The sequence below is a fragment of the Lichtheimia ornata genome (genome assembly GCF_029851405.1).
Source record: "Lichtheimia ornata isolate CBS 291.66 chromosome Unknown scaffold00069, whole genome shotgun sequence".
NCBI lineage: Eukaryota > Fungi > Mucoromycota > Mucoromycetes > Mucorales > Lichtheimiaceae > Lichtheimia > Lichtheimia ornata.
In genome coordinates, this window is record NW_026695389.1 from 102,866 (window position 1) to 120,917 (window position 18,052).

The 18,052-nt window shown below is 43.0% G+C and overlaps 7 protein-coding genes across 7 annotated transcripts; 3 read left to right on the top strand and 4 right to left on the bottom strand.

Annotated features, from left to right (window-relative positions):
* Positions 1 to 156: 156 nt before the first annotated feature.
* On the bottom strand, positions 157 to 2,358 carry O0I10_010406 (uncharacterized protein; the record flags this gene model as incomplete). The annotated part of the gene is made up of 9 exons (XM_058490387.1): positions 157 to 351; positions 416 to 555; positions 624 to 915; positions 977 to 1,450; positions 1,508 to 1,588; positions 1,646 to 1,803; positions 1,867 to 1,931; positions 2,001 to 2,084; positions 2,144 to 2,358. 9 exons carry the CDS (start codon positions 2,356 to 2,358, stop codon positions 157 to 159), a joined length of 1,704 nt encoding a protein of 567 aa, XP_058338871.1.
* Positions 2,359 to 2,461: 103 nt separating this feature from the next.
* O0I10_010407 (uncharacterized protein) lies at positions 2,462 to 4,191 on the bottom strand (the record flags this gene model as incomplete). Its single annotated transcript, XM_058490388.1, has 2 exons — positions 2,462 to 3,381; positions 3,435 to 4,191. 2 exons carry the CDS (start codon positions 4,189 to 4,191, stop codon positions 2,462 to 2,464), a joined length of 1,677 nt encoding a protein of 558 aa, XP_058338872.1.
* Positions 4,192 to 4,362: 171 nt separating this feature from the next.
* On the top strand, positions 4,363 to 6,405 carry O0I10_010408 (uncharacterized protein; the record flags this gene model as incomplete). Its single annotated transcript, XM_058490389.1, has 1 exon — positions 4,363 to 6,405. The coding sequence occupies one exon, from the start codon at positions 4,363 to 4,365 to the stop codon at positions 6,403 to 6,405; it is 2,043 nt and encodes a 680-aa protein (XP_058338873.1).
* Positions 6,406 to 6,517: 112 nt separating this feature from the next.
* O0I10_010409 (uncharacterized protein) lies at positions 6,518 to 8,818 on the bottom strand (the record flags this gene model as incomplete). Its single annotated transcript, XM_058490390.1, has 9 exons — positions 6,518 to 6,988; positions 7,049 to 7,206; positions 7,261 to 7,282; positions 7,353 to 7,433; positions 7,511 to 7,824; positions 7,901 to 8,255; positions 8,331 to 8,352; positions 8,419 to 8,488; positions 8,551 to 8,818. 9 exons carry the CDS (start codon positions 8,816 to 8,818, stop codon positions 6,518 to 6,520), a joined length of 1,761 nt encoding a protein of 586 aa, XP_058338874.1.
* Positions 8,819 to 10,885: 2,067 nt separating this feature from the next.
* On the top strand, positions 10,886 to 13,755 carry O0I10_010410 (uncharacterized protein; the record flags this gene model as incomplete). Its single annotated transcript, XM_058490391.1, has 12 exons — positions 10,886 to 10,922; positions 11,010 to 11,251; positions 11,311 to 11,424; positions 11,493 to 11,746; positions 11,805 to 11,940; positions 11,999 to 12,077; positions 12,137 to 12,350; positions 12,408 to 12,573; positions 12,627 to 12,818; positions 12,869 to 13,045; positions 13,102 to 13,280; positions 13,332 to 13,755. The coding sequence occupies 12 exons, from the start codon at positions 10,886 to 10,888 to the stop codon at positions 13,753 to 13,755; spliced, it is 2,214 nt and encodes a 737-aa protein (XP_058338875.1).
* Positions 13,756 to 14,105: 350 nt separating this feature from the next.
* Positions 14,106 to 15,850, top strand: O0I10_010411 (uncharacterized protein; the record flags this gene model as incomplete). Its single annotated transcript, XM_058490392.1, has 4 exons — positions 14,106 to 14,400; positions 14,464 to 14,889; positions 14,958 to 15,605; positions 15,663 to 15,850. 4 exons carry the CDS (start codon positions 14,106 to 14,108, stop codon positions 15,848 to 15,850), a joined length of 1,557 nt encoding a protein of 518 aa, XP_058338876.1.
* A 192-nt stretch (positions 15,851 to 16,042) lies between these two features.
* Positions 16,043 to 17,213, bottom strand: O0I10_010412 (uncharacterized protein; the record flags this gene model as incomplete). Its single annotated transcript, XM_058490393.1, has 2 exons — positions 16,043 to 16,343; positions 16,399 to 17,213. 2 exons carry the CDS (start codon positions 17,211 to 17,213, stop codon positions 16,043 to 16,045), a joined length of 1,116 nt encoding a protein of 371 aa, XP_058338877.1.
* Between the last annotated feature and the right edge of the window lie 839 nt (positions 17,214 to 18,052).

The window sequence follows — 18,052 nt, forward strand, 5'->3', positions numbered from 1 at the left end:
AATGGCAGCATATACGCATTCATAGCCACTAAACTTAAAACACATCACGTGCTTTCCATAAGATACACATACACACGTTCACCTTCTCCCAAAGCTTCCCAAAACCCTTTCATGAATCGATAATTCCCATTGTTATTGCTAAAAAGAGGTATCATTCTATTTTCTAACTTTGTTGTCCAGCTGGTATTGTCTTATAAAGACGCTCGACAACAACCCCAGAATCGAAACACCAACGCAGAATAAAAAGGCATCCTTGATGGCAGTCTGGTATGCGTCAAGTACAGTATTCAAAGCATCATCGGGTAACAAATCACGAATCTCAGTCATGGATTTGCGAGCGATATCAATAATCTAGCCGTACTTCGGTTAAAATCATGATCATAGGTAGTCAGCAGTTCACGTGAACAATAAATACCTTTTCTGCATCAGGTCCTTTGATCTTTTCAACGAGAATGTCCTTTACCACTCCTTGGAATATAGCCGATGTTCCAGAAATACCGATAACACCACCTGTAGAACGGAAGAGATATGACATAGATGTGATAGTAGCCATTTCTACAGTGTATGATGCTTGGTCAATCACAAATGAATCTTGTCCAAAAATACCTGACACCGGCACTTACCATGCTGAGGGACGCATGAAAGCATCGCCACCAAAGCAGCTGTTATGATACAGCCTGAAGAGAACCCATCAAGCAGCAACGTGGGAATAATGAAGAAGAACGAACTACCAGGATGCCACAAGGAATAACACACCATGGAAACACAGGCAAGAGAAGATGCTGTGATTATAAATCGTTTATATTCACCAGTGTGGGACATGTAGAAGCCTGCTGCTAATGATCCCGCAGACATGGCAGCTACTTTTGGCAAAAAGAATAAGCCAGCTTCCGAAGGGGAGTAGCCCAAGAGACCCTTTAAGTTAATTGATATTAGCCATGCCACATTCGTGTCACCCTTCATCCAGCTACGTTACCTGGAAGAACAAAGGGGTGGTATAGGTCATGCCAAAACTGCCCATGACGCCGAAAAAATTGACCAACGAGCATGAAAATGGTGTGCGACTTGAGATGATGTGCCAGGGCATCAGAGGATTGGATGCAACTTTGGCCTCTACCACACAAAATACAATAGTCATCACCAGAAAAGCAACCAAGCATCCCACAACAATTGGATCCGACCATGGAAGGGAGTTGCCTCCGAGTGAGGTGGCAACCATGAAGCATACAACGGCAGTGACAATAGTGCATGCACCAAGATAATCAATATTTTTGCAGCGTTCCCACGTTGAAAGATCATCATCTTGCTCCTCAAGATTGTAATTTGTCAGCAAACATGTCGCAACATACAAAGAGATCACTAGTAGAGGCAAGTTGATATAAAAGCAATATCGCCATCCCACTGTGTCAGTAATAAATCCTCCCAATGGTGCACCAGTAATTGATCCAAGCTATCATGATGTGTTAACAAGACTTGATGACAATACAAGGCGCTCTTTTTCACTTACACCATACGCAATGTTTGCATAACCTTGATATTTCCCGCGTTCTCGGAGTGGTACCATGTCACTCGTAATCACCGAGCTCATCTGAATTTTTCTTTGTCAGTCAGTGAATTTCTTCATTTTCGGCTGATAATAACTTACGGTATTCAAACCACCTCCTCCAATGCCTGCAATACCACGAGCGATTACCAACGACCACAAACTATTCGCAGCACCACATAAGAATGAACCAATAAAGAATATGACGGCGGCGAATAACAACGCAGACTTGCGACCAAAAGCGTCCGAGATTCGGCCATCTGATGTGAGAGAATTAAAAGCTTTGTACGACCTCATCATTTGATCCAGAAAAGGACACTTACATAAAGGCTGCAACGCAGTATAACTTAACATATAAGATGTAGCCACCCATATAATTTCATTTGATCTGAATACGAAGAGCGTTGGATCAGATCACAAATATCAGGCACAGAATTTCAACACAAGCATCAAATACCTCTTGAACTCCGTACCAATCTGTGGGTAAATAGTGGCCACAATGCTTGCATCCAATGACGATAAGAAAACACCCGTCCATAGGCTATAATGATATTACAAAGTTAGACATGATGTATTGCTTATGTTTGTTGTTTATAGTACCCTGTTAATATCACAAACAAGTGGGCACCTTTGAGTCGACGAGCAACAATAGCTTCTCCCTTGTTTTGGCTGCCCGCCTCAGTTGAGGACGCAGAAGAGGATGAAGTGACACTGATATGATCGGAATCGTCAGCATTGTATGTGTGTTTATGTGCTGAAGTATCGTCGTTCAAGAGAGGTGTGGATTCAGTATGTGAAGTGGATGATCCCACCATTGTTTATATTATCAAGGTTACAATGGGGGGAAGGAGGGAAAAAGAAAGCAACGGAGGATCTCAGATTTGTGTAAGGTTGAATCATGGATACAAGTCACAAAGGCTATTCGAATTTGAATTCCACTGCGTTACGTCCGAGCTTTTCACGAGCCAAAGACACAGCATCGGGTCGAATATTGCTGCAGTTATTGATCACCAGTCGTCGTATCATACGCTTGTCATGCAATAGTTGGCGGATGCCCAACCCAGTAACATTGGGACAATTGGATAGATCGATCCTGCGCAGGAATGGTTGTTCAGCCAGCGCTTCTAACACCGCATTAGTCACCGATGGCATGGATTGCATGTGCACCGTTTCAAGAGTTGTTGTGTTTCTTATCAATTCACATAACTGGGTTTCCGAAAATGCCGCTGTGGATTGAATATAAAGTTCTCGTAATCGCTTCAGTGGACGTGATATCAGTCGACTTGTTGCACTAGTCGACCAGCTGTAACACCCACGAATGTCGATCACCTCCAAAGTGCCATGATGCACCTCGATGGCAGAAATCAATGATCTCTCTGAAACCTCACTATGGCTTGGAAATGCAAGTTGCTGTAATCCTTTTGATGGCTTGTTCTCATCACGAGTCTCCCAATACTCCGTTCGCTTCGCAATGCTGAATTCGATGAGATTTGGACAATCCCTCAACGCCAGCGTTAAAATGTCGTCATGTTGTGATGAATAGAGTGATAAGCAAATCAATTGCGGACAATGGCGTATCATGTGTTTCTGTATCTCATTGGAAGGACCTGAAAGACTTAGATGCGTGAGGGCAAGCTGTTTGTCGAGCTGGATTCCTTCTGATGGATGTGCGTCGTGGTAAATGAGCTGTGTAATTCCAGGACACAACGGGAACACATGTTCGACGACAACATTGAGAGATAAGCCCGTATCAACCAGCTTTAGGGACCGTAATTCCTTGCCCATCAATCGTAAAAATCGCAAAAACAGTGTTACGGGAATTTGACAATCCACGATTTCTAAAAAGATGGCTAGTTAGCTTTGTGAAATAGGAAGCAAAACGATGGCTTACCAAGGTTTTGAATATAATGGCAATCACGATCAATACCCAATTGCAATATGGTGTTCATTCTTGATTTCTTTTGGCCTGTAATGCATAGCTGCCGTACATATCTGCCGGTCGTGTAACTCATATATTGTTTGATCGCATAGACTGACATGGCTGATGTGAAATGGAGACGACACCACATGCCAAACCAAGATTTGAGGAAATTACGCCAGGATTGACAAACTGCCATGCATTGGATACGTCGATCAAACGATACTTGAGCAAAGATGGTGTGAAGAATGTCGTATGGAAGTATCTTTGTGAAATCATTCTCCTTGCTACGCTGCTTCATTGATGTCTTTGCACGTTCCCGCATTGTCTCCAACATTGCATATCGAGAATCGGATTTGTTGACATATTTTAGAGCACGGTTGTACACTGCGATCGCCTTGGAAAATCGTTCCTGAATCACAAGAACTTTGCCTGCGCGAAGATATCCTTTCGATTGGTCGGGAGCCATTTTTATCATGGTCATAGCATCCTCCAATGCTTTGGCATACTGGCCAACTTTCTCAAAGGCTGCTGCACGACAATCATACAGTGTAATATTCTGGTTACAGTCGATCGCAGACGAGAATTCAGCAATGGCGTCCTCATAAAGTGCATCAGCAAAGCATGTCCTGCCGCGTTCGAATGCTGTTTTCCATAGTGATGTCTGTGTCTTTGTACGCTTCGCTGATCTGTCGTCGTCCTGACTTCTGGGCACGGGTCGTTTGAGCATGGTCGCGAAAAAAAAGAGTAAGTTCGCGTGTTGGTTGGTTGATCGCACATTCAAGCTCAGCTGTATGCATTGGATTGGCCAAAATGCTATAGCAATATCCAGGGTCCGAAGCATTGATGTGCTTTCTTCAACTGGTTGGGTCACCCTTGACAACACGCACACATAACGACCATGACAGATCTCGATGGGAATGAAGCACTGCTACACCTACTTGATGAAACATGGGAAGATAAGCAGCGTATCACTGTACACAACTCAAAATGGACGCGAGATTACCTTACGCGGTTGACGTCCTTGTCGCTAGATGAGCTGTTGCATGAGCCTTCCGATTTACGAGTCGAACGAGAAAGCTTACAAAAGGACGCGCAACAACTCGCTTTTCATGATTATCCAGCGTTCATTCATGCGAATACGTGCCGACATCAGGTTTCTTCAACGCTCGACGAGTTGCAGAGTCATTTGGATGGATTTGTTACGAGCGTGCCTGGATTGCAGGAAGCATGTCAGTCATTTAGCGATATCGCCGGTGAGATTGTCGAGGAACGAAACAAGATTACACGAGTTATTGAACAACAAAACGTGCTTGTGGACTTGTTGGAGATACCTCAACTCATGGAGACATGTGTATGGAATGGATATTACTCAGAGGCTATGGATCTTGCTTCTCATGTTCGATTACTGCTTGTACGCTATCCGCTACCCATTGTTCAAAGCATTCAACGACAAGTACAAGCATCTGTTGATTTGATGCTCTTACAGCTTGTGTCCCATTTACAAAGACCTATCAAGTTGGCAGCAGCCATGAATGTCATGGGCCATTTACGTCGTATGGATGCATTCGATTCGGAGATCGAGCTACGTATGGTGTTCTTGAGATGTCGTCACGATTATTTGACTCAACGCTTGGAACGCATCAAACGTGGCAAATCATCCAACGAGCACGAAGAGGCATTCGAATATGTTAAACGATACATCGATGTGATGCGGGAGCAAATGTTTGAGATCGCCACGCAGTACATGTCTATCTTTTCACAACAAGAGCAACAAAGTATCCTGATTCTATCTGACTACATGATTCATTTATTGAACACCATCCACACTCTACTCACCACCGAACTACCAAAGATTACGGATACTTCTGCATTGGCATCCTTACTCACTCAGCTACAGTACTGTGGTATGTCACTCGGCCGTGTTGGTATCGACTTTCGACATCTCTACGTACACGTCTTTGAAGACACGGTGCGCCCGCTTATTCTGAAAACAGTCGACAAAGCAACTGAGGAGCTTGTTACTATCATCACCACCAATAAAGCTCCTCCTAATACATGGATGCTGACAAATCGCTATACGACATACCAGCAACAGCAACAGATAGCAGACAACGAACACAGCAATACTCATTCACATCAGCCACCAATGCTTCTCGTTGACTATCCACCATTAGCTGTTTTTACCAATGCCATCTTGTCAGCCTTCAATGCATTACGACTTCTTCCAGCCGTCAGTCTTCTTCAGCCTGTATCTAGCCACCTGGATGCCTGCTTTTTGGAAATCGGGAGTGCGCTGAAGCAATACGTGGACAACGCTGAATCTACAATACCACACGAGATGACATCGGTGCGTTCATTTGTATTGGCGTATGTTCGTTGTTGTGTACCATTTCTACGTGATTGTCTTTTCAGCGGCATCTATGTCGATATCCAGCATGAAAGTGATATCAACGACAAAGATCTCGAAGCGTTGTTCGATTTAAAATCCGACGAGCAGATTGGGTCAACGGCAGAAAATGATACTACGGAGGAAAATGTCGATAACAGTGCCAGTGCTCACGAACCGGAAGAAGAGGGCAAGGAGAACGACGATACGTCAGTATCAGTTGACTCGAGTAGCAACGACAAAGATCTGGCAAACAACATGTTAACGAGTAATGATGACAATGACAATGACAACCAATCACGCAATCAGGAGGATGAGAAAACAACAGCTACAGAAGCACAAGAAGCACAAGCTGATGGAGGGCATATGTCTCAAACAGGATCAGATACAACCAATCCACAGCTAGAATTTGACGAATCTCAACCAAGGATAGATAATGAAAATGAGACTACTGGCAAGGATGATAATTCAGCCATTGACGACTCGACCAGCTCGAAACCGCGTGGCAAAAAAGCAAAAGGGAAATCCAAAGGATCAAGGCGGCGTCAACATTAACTACAATAAAAACAAATCTTCATTGCCAATCATCGTACCCCATTTGTATTTCATATAAGTACATGTAATTATATTTATTAATCAGGCAGATGTACACATATTTCATCATAAATTACTTTGTTTCATCGATTTCATATTCTTGTATCTTTTCATTTCTTGCCTTTTCATGATATGCGTCAGATTCTGCGCCATTTCGACCGATAGCGTCTTCTTCAAAGTCGATGTCGTCGTTTTTGTGATGGCAAATATAGAATAGGATGGCACATACGCCCATGGCAGCAGCAATACCGGTATACATCCATTTTAGCTTGGGGTCCTCTGCGACGGAAACAAGGGCAAAGGCCAAAATAGCACCGAAGCAATTTGTCAGGAGGAACAGGGACATGACGAGAGACTTCATCATTTCTGGTGCCTTTTTGTAGGCATATTCAAGGCCTGTGATGGATGCGAATACTTCACCAATACCGACAAGCACGTAGGCTGGAATGACAAGGGCTGCCGACACAAAGTTCTTGCCGTTCTCTGAAGGGTATTCATAATAAGGTGGGCTGTTATATACTATAGTCTGTACAATAGCCGAATACTACAACGCACAAATTCACATGGTAAGATTTGAGAACATACGTATCTTATCAAAACTTACAGCCATGGCCAATGCTGCGAAAAAGAACCCAATAGCAATGCGTCTAATTGGCTTCATATGTACGCCTATTCTTCGCATAAGCGGATAGAAAACTCTATCCATGATAGGGATAACAATGATCAACGTGAGAGGATTGATGTTTTGCATAATGTCATTTGCTATATAAACAATATTGTAAGCATACTCGTATGTCATTGACGTGTAATACTTACGGACATTGCCGGTCAACATTGTCTGTAAAATGGAATCCCGATGTTAGAGTCAATCACGTGCTAGAAATATTTGAACAGATGAAATGGCTTACCGCTGTCATGGAAACGAGGTTATTGGTCATTTGGGAATAGCATAACCAGAAAATCGGGAACCAGCAAAAAACGACACATGCCTGTAAAAAATACACGTTAGAATACAGATGCCAAGCGCTATATGGCAACAATAACACAGGGATTCACATCTTCGTACCTTGAAGGTGCGTCGTAACTCATCGACAAAAGTATCGTCCCACGTGATCTTGGCTGCCATATCAGGATTGATATTTTTCATATTGGATGGTTTGGCATTTTCGAGACCATGTCGAATACCGATGGAGACAACTTTTCCTACTTCAACAAAGATGCTTCCACGTGGATTTGCCTGCTTGTAGAACTTCTTTCCGGAGACAATGACGATGATACCAAGGATGAATACGCACGTTGGCAGTAGATATGCGTATACGAAGCCTTGTTGTTTTTCCAAGAACGTTGTTGCAATAGCGGATAATCCACCAACGTTGATACCTTTTGTACCACATAAGTAAAACTCAAATTCAGCCCACCCGCGCCGCCGGCGCCGCCTAAGGATCCACACACTTACCAAAGTAAAAACCGTTGAACAGCTTCTGATACGTTGCTTGAGGTGTGACAATTACCCTTTCGGTTTCTTCTTGCTTCCTACCAAGCCAGTTGGTCTTTTTCTGCGTCCGTACGAATGGTTTTTGGACCGTGTATTGCTCTGCCACTAAAGGCGATACGTTGGCTTTGATACCACCTGTGCCGAGACCGACAATGATCAAAGCAACAACAAATGCAGGAAAAGCAGCACCGTTCTCAATTGCAGCAGGCACCGAAGAAGCAGTCAATATAACCAAACCAACCATGTATATACCAGCAAACACTAGAATGGTGTTGTATTTGCCAAGATATTGATCTGCAATGATACCACCAATTACCTATCAATCGATAAGAGCATCTATGTCAGTGTAAAATGTAATGGATGGATCTATCACAGAACTTGGCAGTCTTACAGGAGTGATGTAGCACCAAAATCTAGTCATACGTAGTATTTTGTTAGTACTACATCCATAGATGCGTGAGCACACAATCCCAACTCACTGGAAAAAGGTGGTGAGTGCGGTAGCCACCTGCTGTCCTTTGCCCAATGCACCCGGAATATCAGCAGGGACTAGATTTTTCGCGTTTAGTATAAAAGTACGCATCATAATATGCCCAAAACAATACACTCACATGATTCAGGGTTTGGATGTTGGATGTAGTTTTGGAAAGGACCGCTCAAGCCATAGTATGTAAAGCGCTCGCAAAATTCAATCAAAATAACAAGAAATCCTGATTTTGGGATGGCGTCCGCAACCTCGCGTAATTCTTTCCAGTCTTGATCGGTAGGTACTGGATACAGTTGCCCATCTTCGCCTTGAACATGCTCGGCATCTTTTACTTCCCTAACCTCAGTCACTGCCAGAGGCTCTTGCTTTTTCGATGATTCAATGTCTGACATGAAGTTGAAAGAGCTGCTCCGAGACGTACTTGCAGATCAGGGTGGATTATATGTGATTCGACCCTCGTTGTTCAACCTGAATCCAAATGCTCATTTCCCACAGATTCAGACGCTTTCCGATCTAGAAATGGCACATTTTGACTGTTCAGTGCATGATAGAATCATAGGAATCTCCACAATGAAGCACAAGACAAAAGTGGAAGAGAAAGAGAAACCCAACGGTTGTGAGAGAAGAGGTTCCTATGGGCTTTTGGTAGAGACATGATCGTGAATCAGTTATACGCCCTCTATCGCGAAACAACAGGACTTTATTGTACCGGTGGTGGTGTATAGGTACATTCATCGGCTTTTGACTACTTTACATTATTTGATGAAAACATACAATTACTATAAACCGTGTTTTTACCTTCTTGGTGTGCATGTGCCTGGGAAACATTGTGAGAATGTCGAGAATTTCTGTGATTCAAGACAAGTTAGTATACTCGGATAGCGCCGTAATAAATGAAATCCCAGACCAACACACTCAAGTTGTACAGGCCACGTCTCCTGTACCTTATTTCCACGATCATAAGTTTTTTTGTGAGGTGCAATGCGAGTCAGAGCAGCGATGATTTCCTTATTGAATGCTTCTCGATCGATCTCTCTGGAATATGGAATTCACGTGAGACATCCAGATTGGCAGTAAGCGTGACCAACAAACCAACGACGCTTGCCATTTTAGTTTCCTAGCTCGAGTATCTCAAGCAATGCAACACCAAGTGTTCCATTCATCTGGATGACCAAAGTTAAGACCACGTTCCATATAATTTGGCCGATACCAAGCACCATGTTATTGTCTTATACTTTTTTCTCTTCGGCTTAGCTGTGTTTTTGTGGTGTGTTCGAGGCATTATGGTACTAATTACATTATCACGTCGCTCTTATCTGATGTTCAGTTCACTGGCTGCTGCCTAAGCATCGACGCATACAACACTATAAAGGTTCACCGGCAAAGTCTTGGTGGCTACAAGCTTCACTCGCAAACACTCTACATAACCATTTATTAATATCACCATGTATGCTCTATTGTATACTCACCAGCGTTGTATTATAGTACTAACTAGGGGTAACTAAGTAGATTCCTTTTATAAGATCCCCTATTTATAAACCTTCGTGTGCCAAGTACATGCTTATGCAACGTATGGTGAGTAGAGACAATAGCAGAAGATATCAAGGCAGGTGTTCGCGTTGTTACACAAACGCTAGTTTGATTTGTATGCTGCATCATTGAAGTTTGCATAAATAACGCGCTGTCAACATGCTGAACACTCGAGTGCAAGCATCAACGACAAAATAATCAATATGAGATGGATCGCCAACACTCCCAAGATTTCCTTCGCCTAATTAAAGGATCCCAAGATTCCCTTCGCCTAATTAAAGGATAATGCTCTCGTATAATTCTAGCAGTACTGCTACTTGTAGTGTTACTAGTACGATGATCCAATCACTGCTGCTAGCTCTCTTCAGCATCTTTGACCGCCCTAATGATTCCGTTAGCAGGTGCACATACTATTTTCGATGTCATTATTTGGGGATCACTGTTCAATCATAAGCAAACTCCCAAGCCAAATATGACTTTACACCTAGCTATTGACATTAACAAGTATGTTTTATTTGCCTTACATAACGTTCAATACATGTAAACCTGCGACGGCAACAATGAAGAATAACAAGGATTATTATAGTAGTGAGAAAAAGTAATGGTCCTAAAAATGGAGTAAGCGTATAGGAACAAGCAATAGTGAAGGTTGACAGCCGCTCACCTTTGCCAAATAGCTTATCGATCACTGGTTGTGCATGGTGCATTTCGTTAAGATATTAGCTATCAAATCATAGTAAAGAGGGCCGATCTTGGACATGTGGGAGGAAATTCCACTAAGCATCTGAGTCTGTAAGTGCTGTATATAAGTTGACTTCACACATATCCTCAGCTTTACGGCGCGATTGCATCGTTTCATCTGTGCACTTGGCTCATCCCTTCGCGTCACCAAACTACACCCTTCCTATCGATACATTTACGAGCGTACAATGAGTCGACCAAGATTTTTTGCGACCAACAAGCGAGGTGAGAAAGATAGTTAACTGATGCAACGCATTCGCTGCAGTGCGTTCAATCTCGGGATATTGACCGCTATTCTATGACCTGTTGCAGGAGAGAATTATGAACTGAAGGCAGAGCTCAACAGCGAATATCGGCATGTCAGGAAAGATGCAGTCAAGAAGGTTATTGCCAATATGACCGTTGGCAAGGATGTTAGTGGACTCTTCCCTGACGTACTCAAGAACATGCAGACCGAGGATATCGAATTAAAGAAGCTCGTGTACTTGTATCTGATGAATTACGCAAAGACTCAACCAGAGCTTGTCATCCTTGCTGTCAATACATTTGTCAAGGTACGCGTCAAAATGCAAAAATGATTGATGAATCGCCCAAGGTAACAGGTTGTGAGTAGGATTCTGATGATCCGAACCCTCTCATTCGTGCATTGGCCATCCGTACAATGGGATGCTTGCGTGTGGACAAGATTATTGATTATTTGACGGAACCGCTACGAAAGTGCCTCAAGGTTAGTGTTGTATAGCGACGTAGTAAGGTAATTTGTATCTGACTTCTATCATTGCTCGACTATTATAGGACGAGAATCCCTATGTCCGCAAGACTGCTGCTATCTGTGTTGCCAAGCTTTATGAACTTAATCCTGAGCTCGCCTTGGAGCAAGACTTTGTCAGCGCTGTGCAGGAGATGGTTTCCGATATCAATCCCATGGTCGTGGCCAATGCTGTGATTGCTCTCTCTGATATCAATGAAGGATCTTCCAACAAGGATGTGTTTGTTGTCAACAGTACAATTCTCAACAAGCTTCTTCATGCATTGAACGAATGTACCGAGTAAGTATATCTACTATGGAGAAAGTGGTCGTGAAGATGCACTCATACTTTATCGTAGATGGGGTCAGATTGCTATCCTTACCGCACTTGCAGATTACAAGCCGTCCGGTGGCAAGGAAGCTGAAGGAATTTGCGACCGTGTACTCCCACGACTTCAGCATGCAAACGGTGCCGTTGTATTGGCTGCTATTAAGGTATATTGGAATAGTGAGACTCTGTGGTATATGTCGCTAAAAATGAATGGGGTGGTAGGTTTTGCTTTTGAACATGCGGTTTATCAAAGACCAAAACTTGATCAAAACTTTTTGCCGCAAGATGGCCCCACCTCTTGGTATGTAATGGGAAAATAGGAGAACGCACTGAATCATAAAAACTGATGTCTCTACTTAGTAACTCTGCTCTCTAGCCCTCCAGAAGTCCAGTATATTGCATTGCGTAATATTAGTCTTATTCTACAACGGCGACCAGAGGTGTTATCGAACGAGATGCGCGTTTTCTTCTGTCGCTACAATGATCCTCCTTATGTCAAACTCGAGAAGCTCGAAATTCTTATCAGGCTTTGCAACGATCGTAATGTGGATCAGTTGTTGAGCGAATTGAAAGAGTAAGTGAATCGAAAATGTACAAGGAGAACCCATCATCATGCTAATTGTATGTAAAGATACGCCAATGAAGTAGATGTTGATTTTGTACGAAAGTCGGTCAATGCTATTGGTCGTTGTGCCATCAAGATTGAAGAGGCAGCAGAGCGTTGCATTAATGTCCTTTTGGATTTAATCAACACAGGTGTGAGCTATGTGGTTCAAGAAGCCATTGTTGTTATCAAGGTATGGTTTTATACATTGTACATTGGGAAGACTTATTTATTGGGTTATGGTAGGACATATTCCGCAAATATCCGCATAAATACGAGGGCATCATATCAACGTTATGTGAGAATTTGGATGCATTGGATGAGCCGGATGCCAAAGCTTCACTGGCATGGATTATTGGCGAGTACGCCGAGCGCATTGATAATGCAGATGAAATGATCAGCATGTTCGTTGAAAACTTTAAGGAAGAAAATGCACAGGTATGTTTAATGTGATAAATGCATTCATAAGCTCAATGTCATTCGTTTAGGTCCAATTGCAATTCCTGACGGCTACAGTGAAATTGTTTTTGAAGAAGCCTGCAGAGAATCAAGATCTTGTGCAGCGAGTACTCCAAACTGCGACTAGCGAGTGTGACAATGCGGATATTCGCGATCGGGCGTATGTGTATTGGAGATTGTTGTCAACCGATCCTCAGGCTGCAAAGGTTCGTCTATCTTTGTAATAATGTAATATTAATATAACTAATTGGTACGATTGCAGGCCGTCGTGCTTTCCGAGAAACCACCCATTGCAGGAGAGAATGCTGGTCTTTCTCCTGGTTTGCTAGATGATTTGCTTTATCAGATTGGCACACTGGCATCTGTATATCACAAACCGCCTGAAACTTTTATTGCTGGCAGAAAATATGGAGCAGACAGTGTTACCAAGGGTATGCCAAGGTATGGAAAATGTACGCATTCTGCAATGTACTTGCTAAGCGTAATTTATAGCCATGGTGATGAAGAAGATGTCTCTGCACCTCCACCACAAATCCAAGCGGCAATCAAAAACAATGATATTGGCAACCTGCTGGACCTTGATTGGGATGAACCTGCTGCTTCACCTACTGCGGCAGAAAGTTCACACTCTACTACGGCTATGGATGATCTCCTGTCTTTAGGAGCTAATGGAGGTGGTGACAATACTAGCCCAGCACCTGCCACTCCCAAGAACAACGTCGACGATATCCTTCAACTTTTCAATGCCCCATCATCACCAATGCAGCAACAATCTCCTCTCCCACAACAACAACAGGCAAATACATTGCTAACAGATGATCTGTTTGGCTCGTCGTCTTCAGCAGTATCTTCAGCCCCACAACAACAGCAACAACAATCAACAGCAAGCAAAGATCCATTCGCTGATTTGTTCTAAATTTACCTCGAAAACTTATCTCAATATATTATATTTTCTTTTCCTCAGTAACAATGATAATGAGTAGGGGGGTTCGTGAGAGGCATCAATATTCACAACGTTTAAGGGAACTACGTGGTAATTGTGTGCAAGAATCACCTACTGTGGTTGCGTCGAGCGCCAGCTGATGAGATTCCATCAATTCAACCCAATTCTGTATCTTTTTTTTTTTGCTGTTGTCAACCTTTGTCTACTACGTCCCACGCTTGAGTCTCTCTCCATTGTCAAGGTGTCGGGATTTCAAGTGAATTTCCTGAGAGTGCTGCTTCTCAGCTTTCACACAACTTGTACACCTTGTCCCTCTCTCCATCATGTCGAGCATGCCGTTTTCACAATGCGACTCTCCTATACGCGACCAGAACGATAGCACAGACGACCGCGGTAGGCGACGATCGACAGCTGTGGAAACTCCTCTTTTGCACGGATCACCAGACCAACAAAAAGCCGTTTATGAAATTCAGAAATCGTTACAAGTGTCTTTGGAGCAACTAAGGGCGTGTGCGCAAGAATTTGGACAAGAAATGCAGGCAGGGCTTGCCGAAGACTCACCAGCAGGCGGACACCTTCGTAACAACGACCTAAAAATGATTCCTTCCTATGTCACAGGTATGGGTACCAGTTATTGAATGGATGAACATGGTTTGTTAAATATATGATTTCCTCTTTAAGGTTACCCAACGGGAAATGAGAAAGGGACATACCTTGCTCTTGAGATTAGTGGAGTGGACATTTACGTGTGTCAAGTCAAGCTCAAAGGAGAGGGTGGCAAATTAGCTATCAACCAATACCAATACGAGATTCCCGATGATCTAACCACCGGTGTTGGTGTGGACGTGTTGATCGATTATGTTGCAGACTGCGTATCCGATTTCCAACGACGTGTTTCTGGTCATCAATCACAGCAACAGGAAACATACTCAATGGCCATCAGTCTAGGCTTTGCTGTTCGACAAACTGGTCTTGATAGAGGCACCATTGTTGCTTTGGAGCATGGCTTTGAATTCCCCAATGCAATAGGCGCCGACGCTGTTGAGTTATTCCATTCCCGTTTCCAAGCTAAAGGATTAAATATTCGGATCGTGGCTATTGCAAACGGTGAGAAAAAGCATATGGATGAGATGGAGATAGGTGTAAGTCATGCTTATAATACTGACTGAGGACAGACGCGGTATGCACCCTCCTTGCCCACGCTTATCAGCATCCTGCCACGCGGATTGGCATTGTTCATAATATCGGCACCAATTGTGCTTATTACGACAAAATGAGCAACATGCGCAAGTTTCTCGCACAACATCACAATGGCGTCAGCCCAGGAAACATTGACATGATCATCAACACAGAATGGTGTAATTTTGGCTCAAGGCATCTACCTGTATCACAATTCGACCATATCGTGGATCGTGAAAGCAACAACCCTGGCATTCATGCATTTGAAAAAATGACAACTGGCATGTACCTTGGCGAAATTGTACGACAAATATTGGTACACTTGGTCGACCATCGCATATTGACCTTTACAATTGATGATGATGAATGCTTGCTACGTACACCTTATCATTTTGATACTAGTTACATGTATGTTTGTGAAGCGGATGATGACTTGGATAATCTCGAGGACACGCGGGTCGTGCTGGAGGAAATGTGTAAGGTCGGTGAAACATCTCTAGCCGATCGAGAGATTGTCAAGAAAATCTGTCAGTTTGTTGGATATCGTGCTGCTGCCCTTGTCGGTGCCAATATTGCAGGCGTTGTCAAGTACATGGTTGAATGCGGAATTGGACTAGATTCAAATGGCGATGGCTTTGCGATAGGTATTTTTTTGGCTTGAAAAGCAATGATCACAGCAACTAACTCCTCCTTTGCAATAGCAATCAGTGGAGATGTTTACAAGGATTATCCATCATTCCATCCCCGTGTGTGCGAAACCTTGAAAGCTCTCATTCCTAGCCACGTGTCGGCAAAACTCTCAGTAGGCATCGTCAAGTTTTCTCGTATTGTTGGTGCTGCTATTGTGGCGATGATGGTTGAAAAAATGGATCAACAGGATGTAGAATGAAATAGCATTTTACACACGTCGCGTTCTGTAATATACTAATCTACGTTTTATATCTAAATTATCAAAGTGGTGTATCTCAACGTCTCATATAAATGAAATTGCTTTATTAAAAGAGATGGGGAGTGATACTTTACAATAAGGAGGGGGAATAAATGGCAGCGAGAATTCTTTTTTTACAAAGGAGGAGGTAGGCTATTTAGTTACCACGAGAACGGTGTCAAATACGTAATCCCAGAGCTTTGATGTGATGCCATATCCGCTCTCATAGTTCTTGTAGTGATGTGCCAAATGGTATCGTTTCATTTCGTGAAAGTGAACCCGAATGACTTGGGCATGATGAATGTAATAATGTGTCATATCATAGCACACATATCCAAAAAATGCACCAGCAATAAATGCGTGTGCAACAGTCTTTTGGAGTATATAATGCGCTAACATAATGATGGGATATCCAATGACAGTTGTAAGTGCAGGAGGCATGACCAACCGAAGTCTACAGATGAGCAAAGTGAGTATACTGTTTTTTCTAATTTTCATTCTTATCATACCTGTCCATAGGCATATGATGGTGAATGCCATGTAAAGTAAAATGGAACAGTAGTGCCAAGGGTCTATCGGGTAGCCAATCGTCAAGATGAAAGAGGAAACGATGAAGAGCGTATTCAAGTAAAGTCCATGCAAGAACACCAGAACAGAATGTATTAAAAGTGGTAGCCATTGAGCTGTCTTGTGTGTGAAATGACTTCCAAAGTTGATAGCATACAAAGGGAATCCAGATCATAGGAACTGTGTACCACGTTGTGCGAGAGAGAACATCCATCCAAGGGTTGGAAAAATAAGGAACGTAATATGGTACAAAACGAGGACGATGGACTTGTTCGAGATAAAATGCCTTGGACCAAGTCGAATTCCATAGCTGAGGAAAGAGTGGTTTGCGTAGATCGAGAAATTTCTCATGATTGTTATCAGTCGCGTTTGATACATGGTCGCATAGTATTCGATCAGCGTCCTTTTTCGTGGTATTTAAAGGCGTCAAGTCGTCATCGTGGTCTGAAAGACCATTGACAGAAGGCGAAGATGAGCTCACACTACCACTGAGGAGTTCAGGCGTCGGGCAAGCTTCCAGGTCACCAATGTAGTAATATTCGTCGAGTAGCTCGTATGCTGCATCCGAATGAATATGCAGATTCTCATCTCCAAGGACATGGGTAACGTCGGTGCCTGCAAATCCTAGCAGAATGTCGAGACCTCCAGGGTGATCTTGCAAAAAATCCGTAATATCATAAACTCTGCCCTTGTAGCTGATCCAGCACGAGCTGCTGTTGCTGTGCTCTCGCACCTGGGCCTCAGTAAAACATGCCATAATGGACCAGACTTCACGACGCGGACGAAGGAATATCGCATGGTGTTTGTGCACCTCACCTGATTTGTTGGCTGACTCCAAAACTCAAGTCACTCTTATCGATTTCCCATTGCCCACAGTAACAAAGATAACGTTGACAATTCAGAAGCTATCAACCTGTTGAAGGGAATCGAGAATCCATCTGATGTTGGATGGCAAGAACGAGCTGGTAAAATGGTTAAGGTTGACGTTATTACCACTATTCTAGTAAGGCAAATTTATGCATGATGTTGTTGCTAAAAAGACACGCCATCATCATGCGAGTTTCTTTTAACACAAACTCTCTAGGGTTATTGCACACATACAGTAGCAGTAGTGGTATAATAGATAATCCCAAGTACATAACATTTAATGTTCGGGTATCTGATTTTTAATGATGACAAAGCACAACGTATTGATGAACCTCGAGTGCTTCGGCATGATTTGTATTCCCAGAACAACCTTAGTGATAAAAAAACCTCATCTGAGTATGTCTAAAGATGTGCTTCTTATACCTTTCTTGACGGCAGTATCGGGCTATCCACCTCGTATCCTAACCTTGCGGTATCACCATCGTTGCCAAAGTCTTTCTTCATAAACACAATACCACGAACAACTGGCAGATATCCTCAACTTACGGTTATACGAGAGCAGTAACAAAGGATGGCACATACGAATATCGTAGAGGAGCTGCTAATTACTCGCGAGAACTTTCAAGTAATCAGATCACAAAGAATACGGATTCTTCAGGAGCTAAAGACATATACAATGGTAGACATCGTCTATAATTCACTTCTGGCTTCTATGAGCAATATTTCATA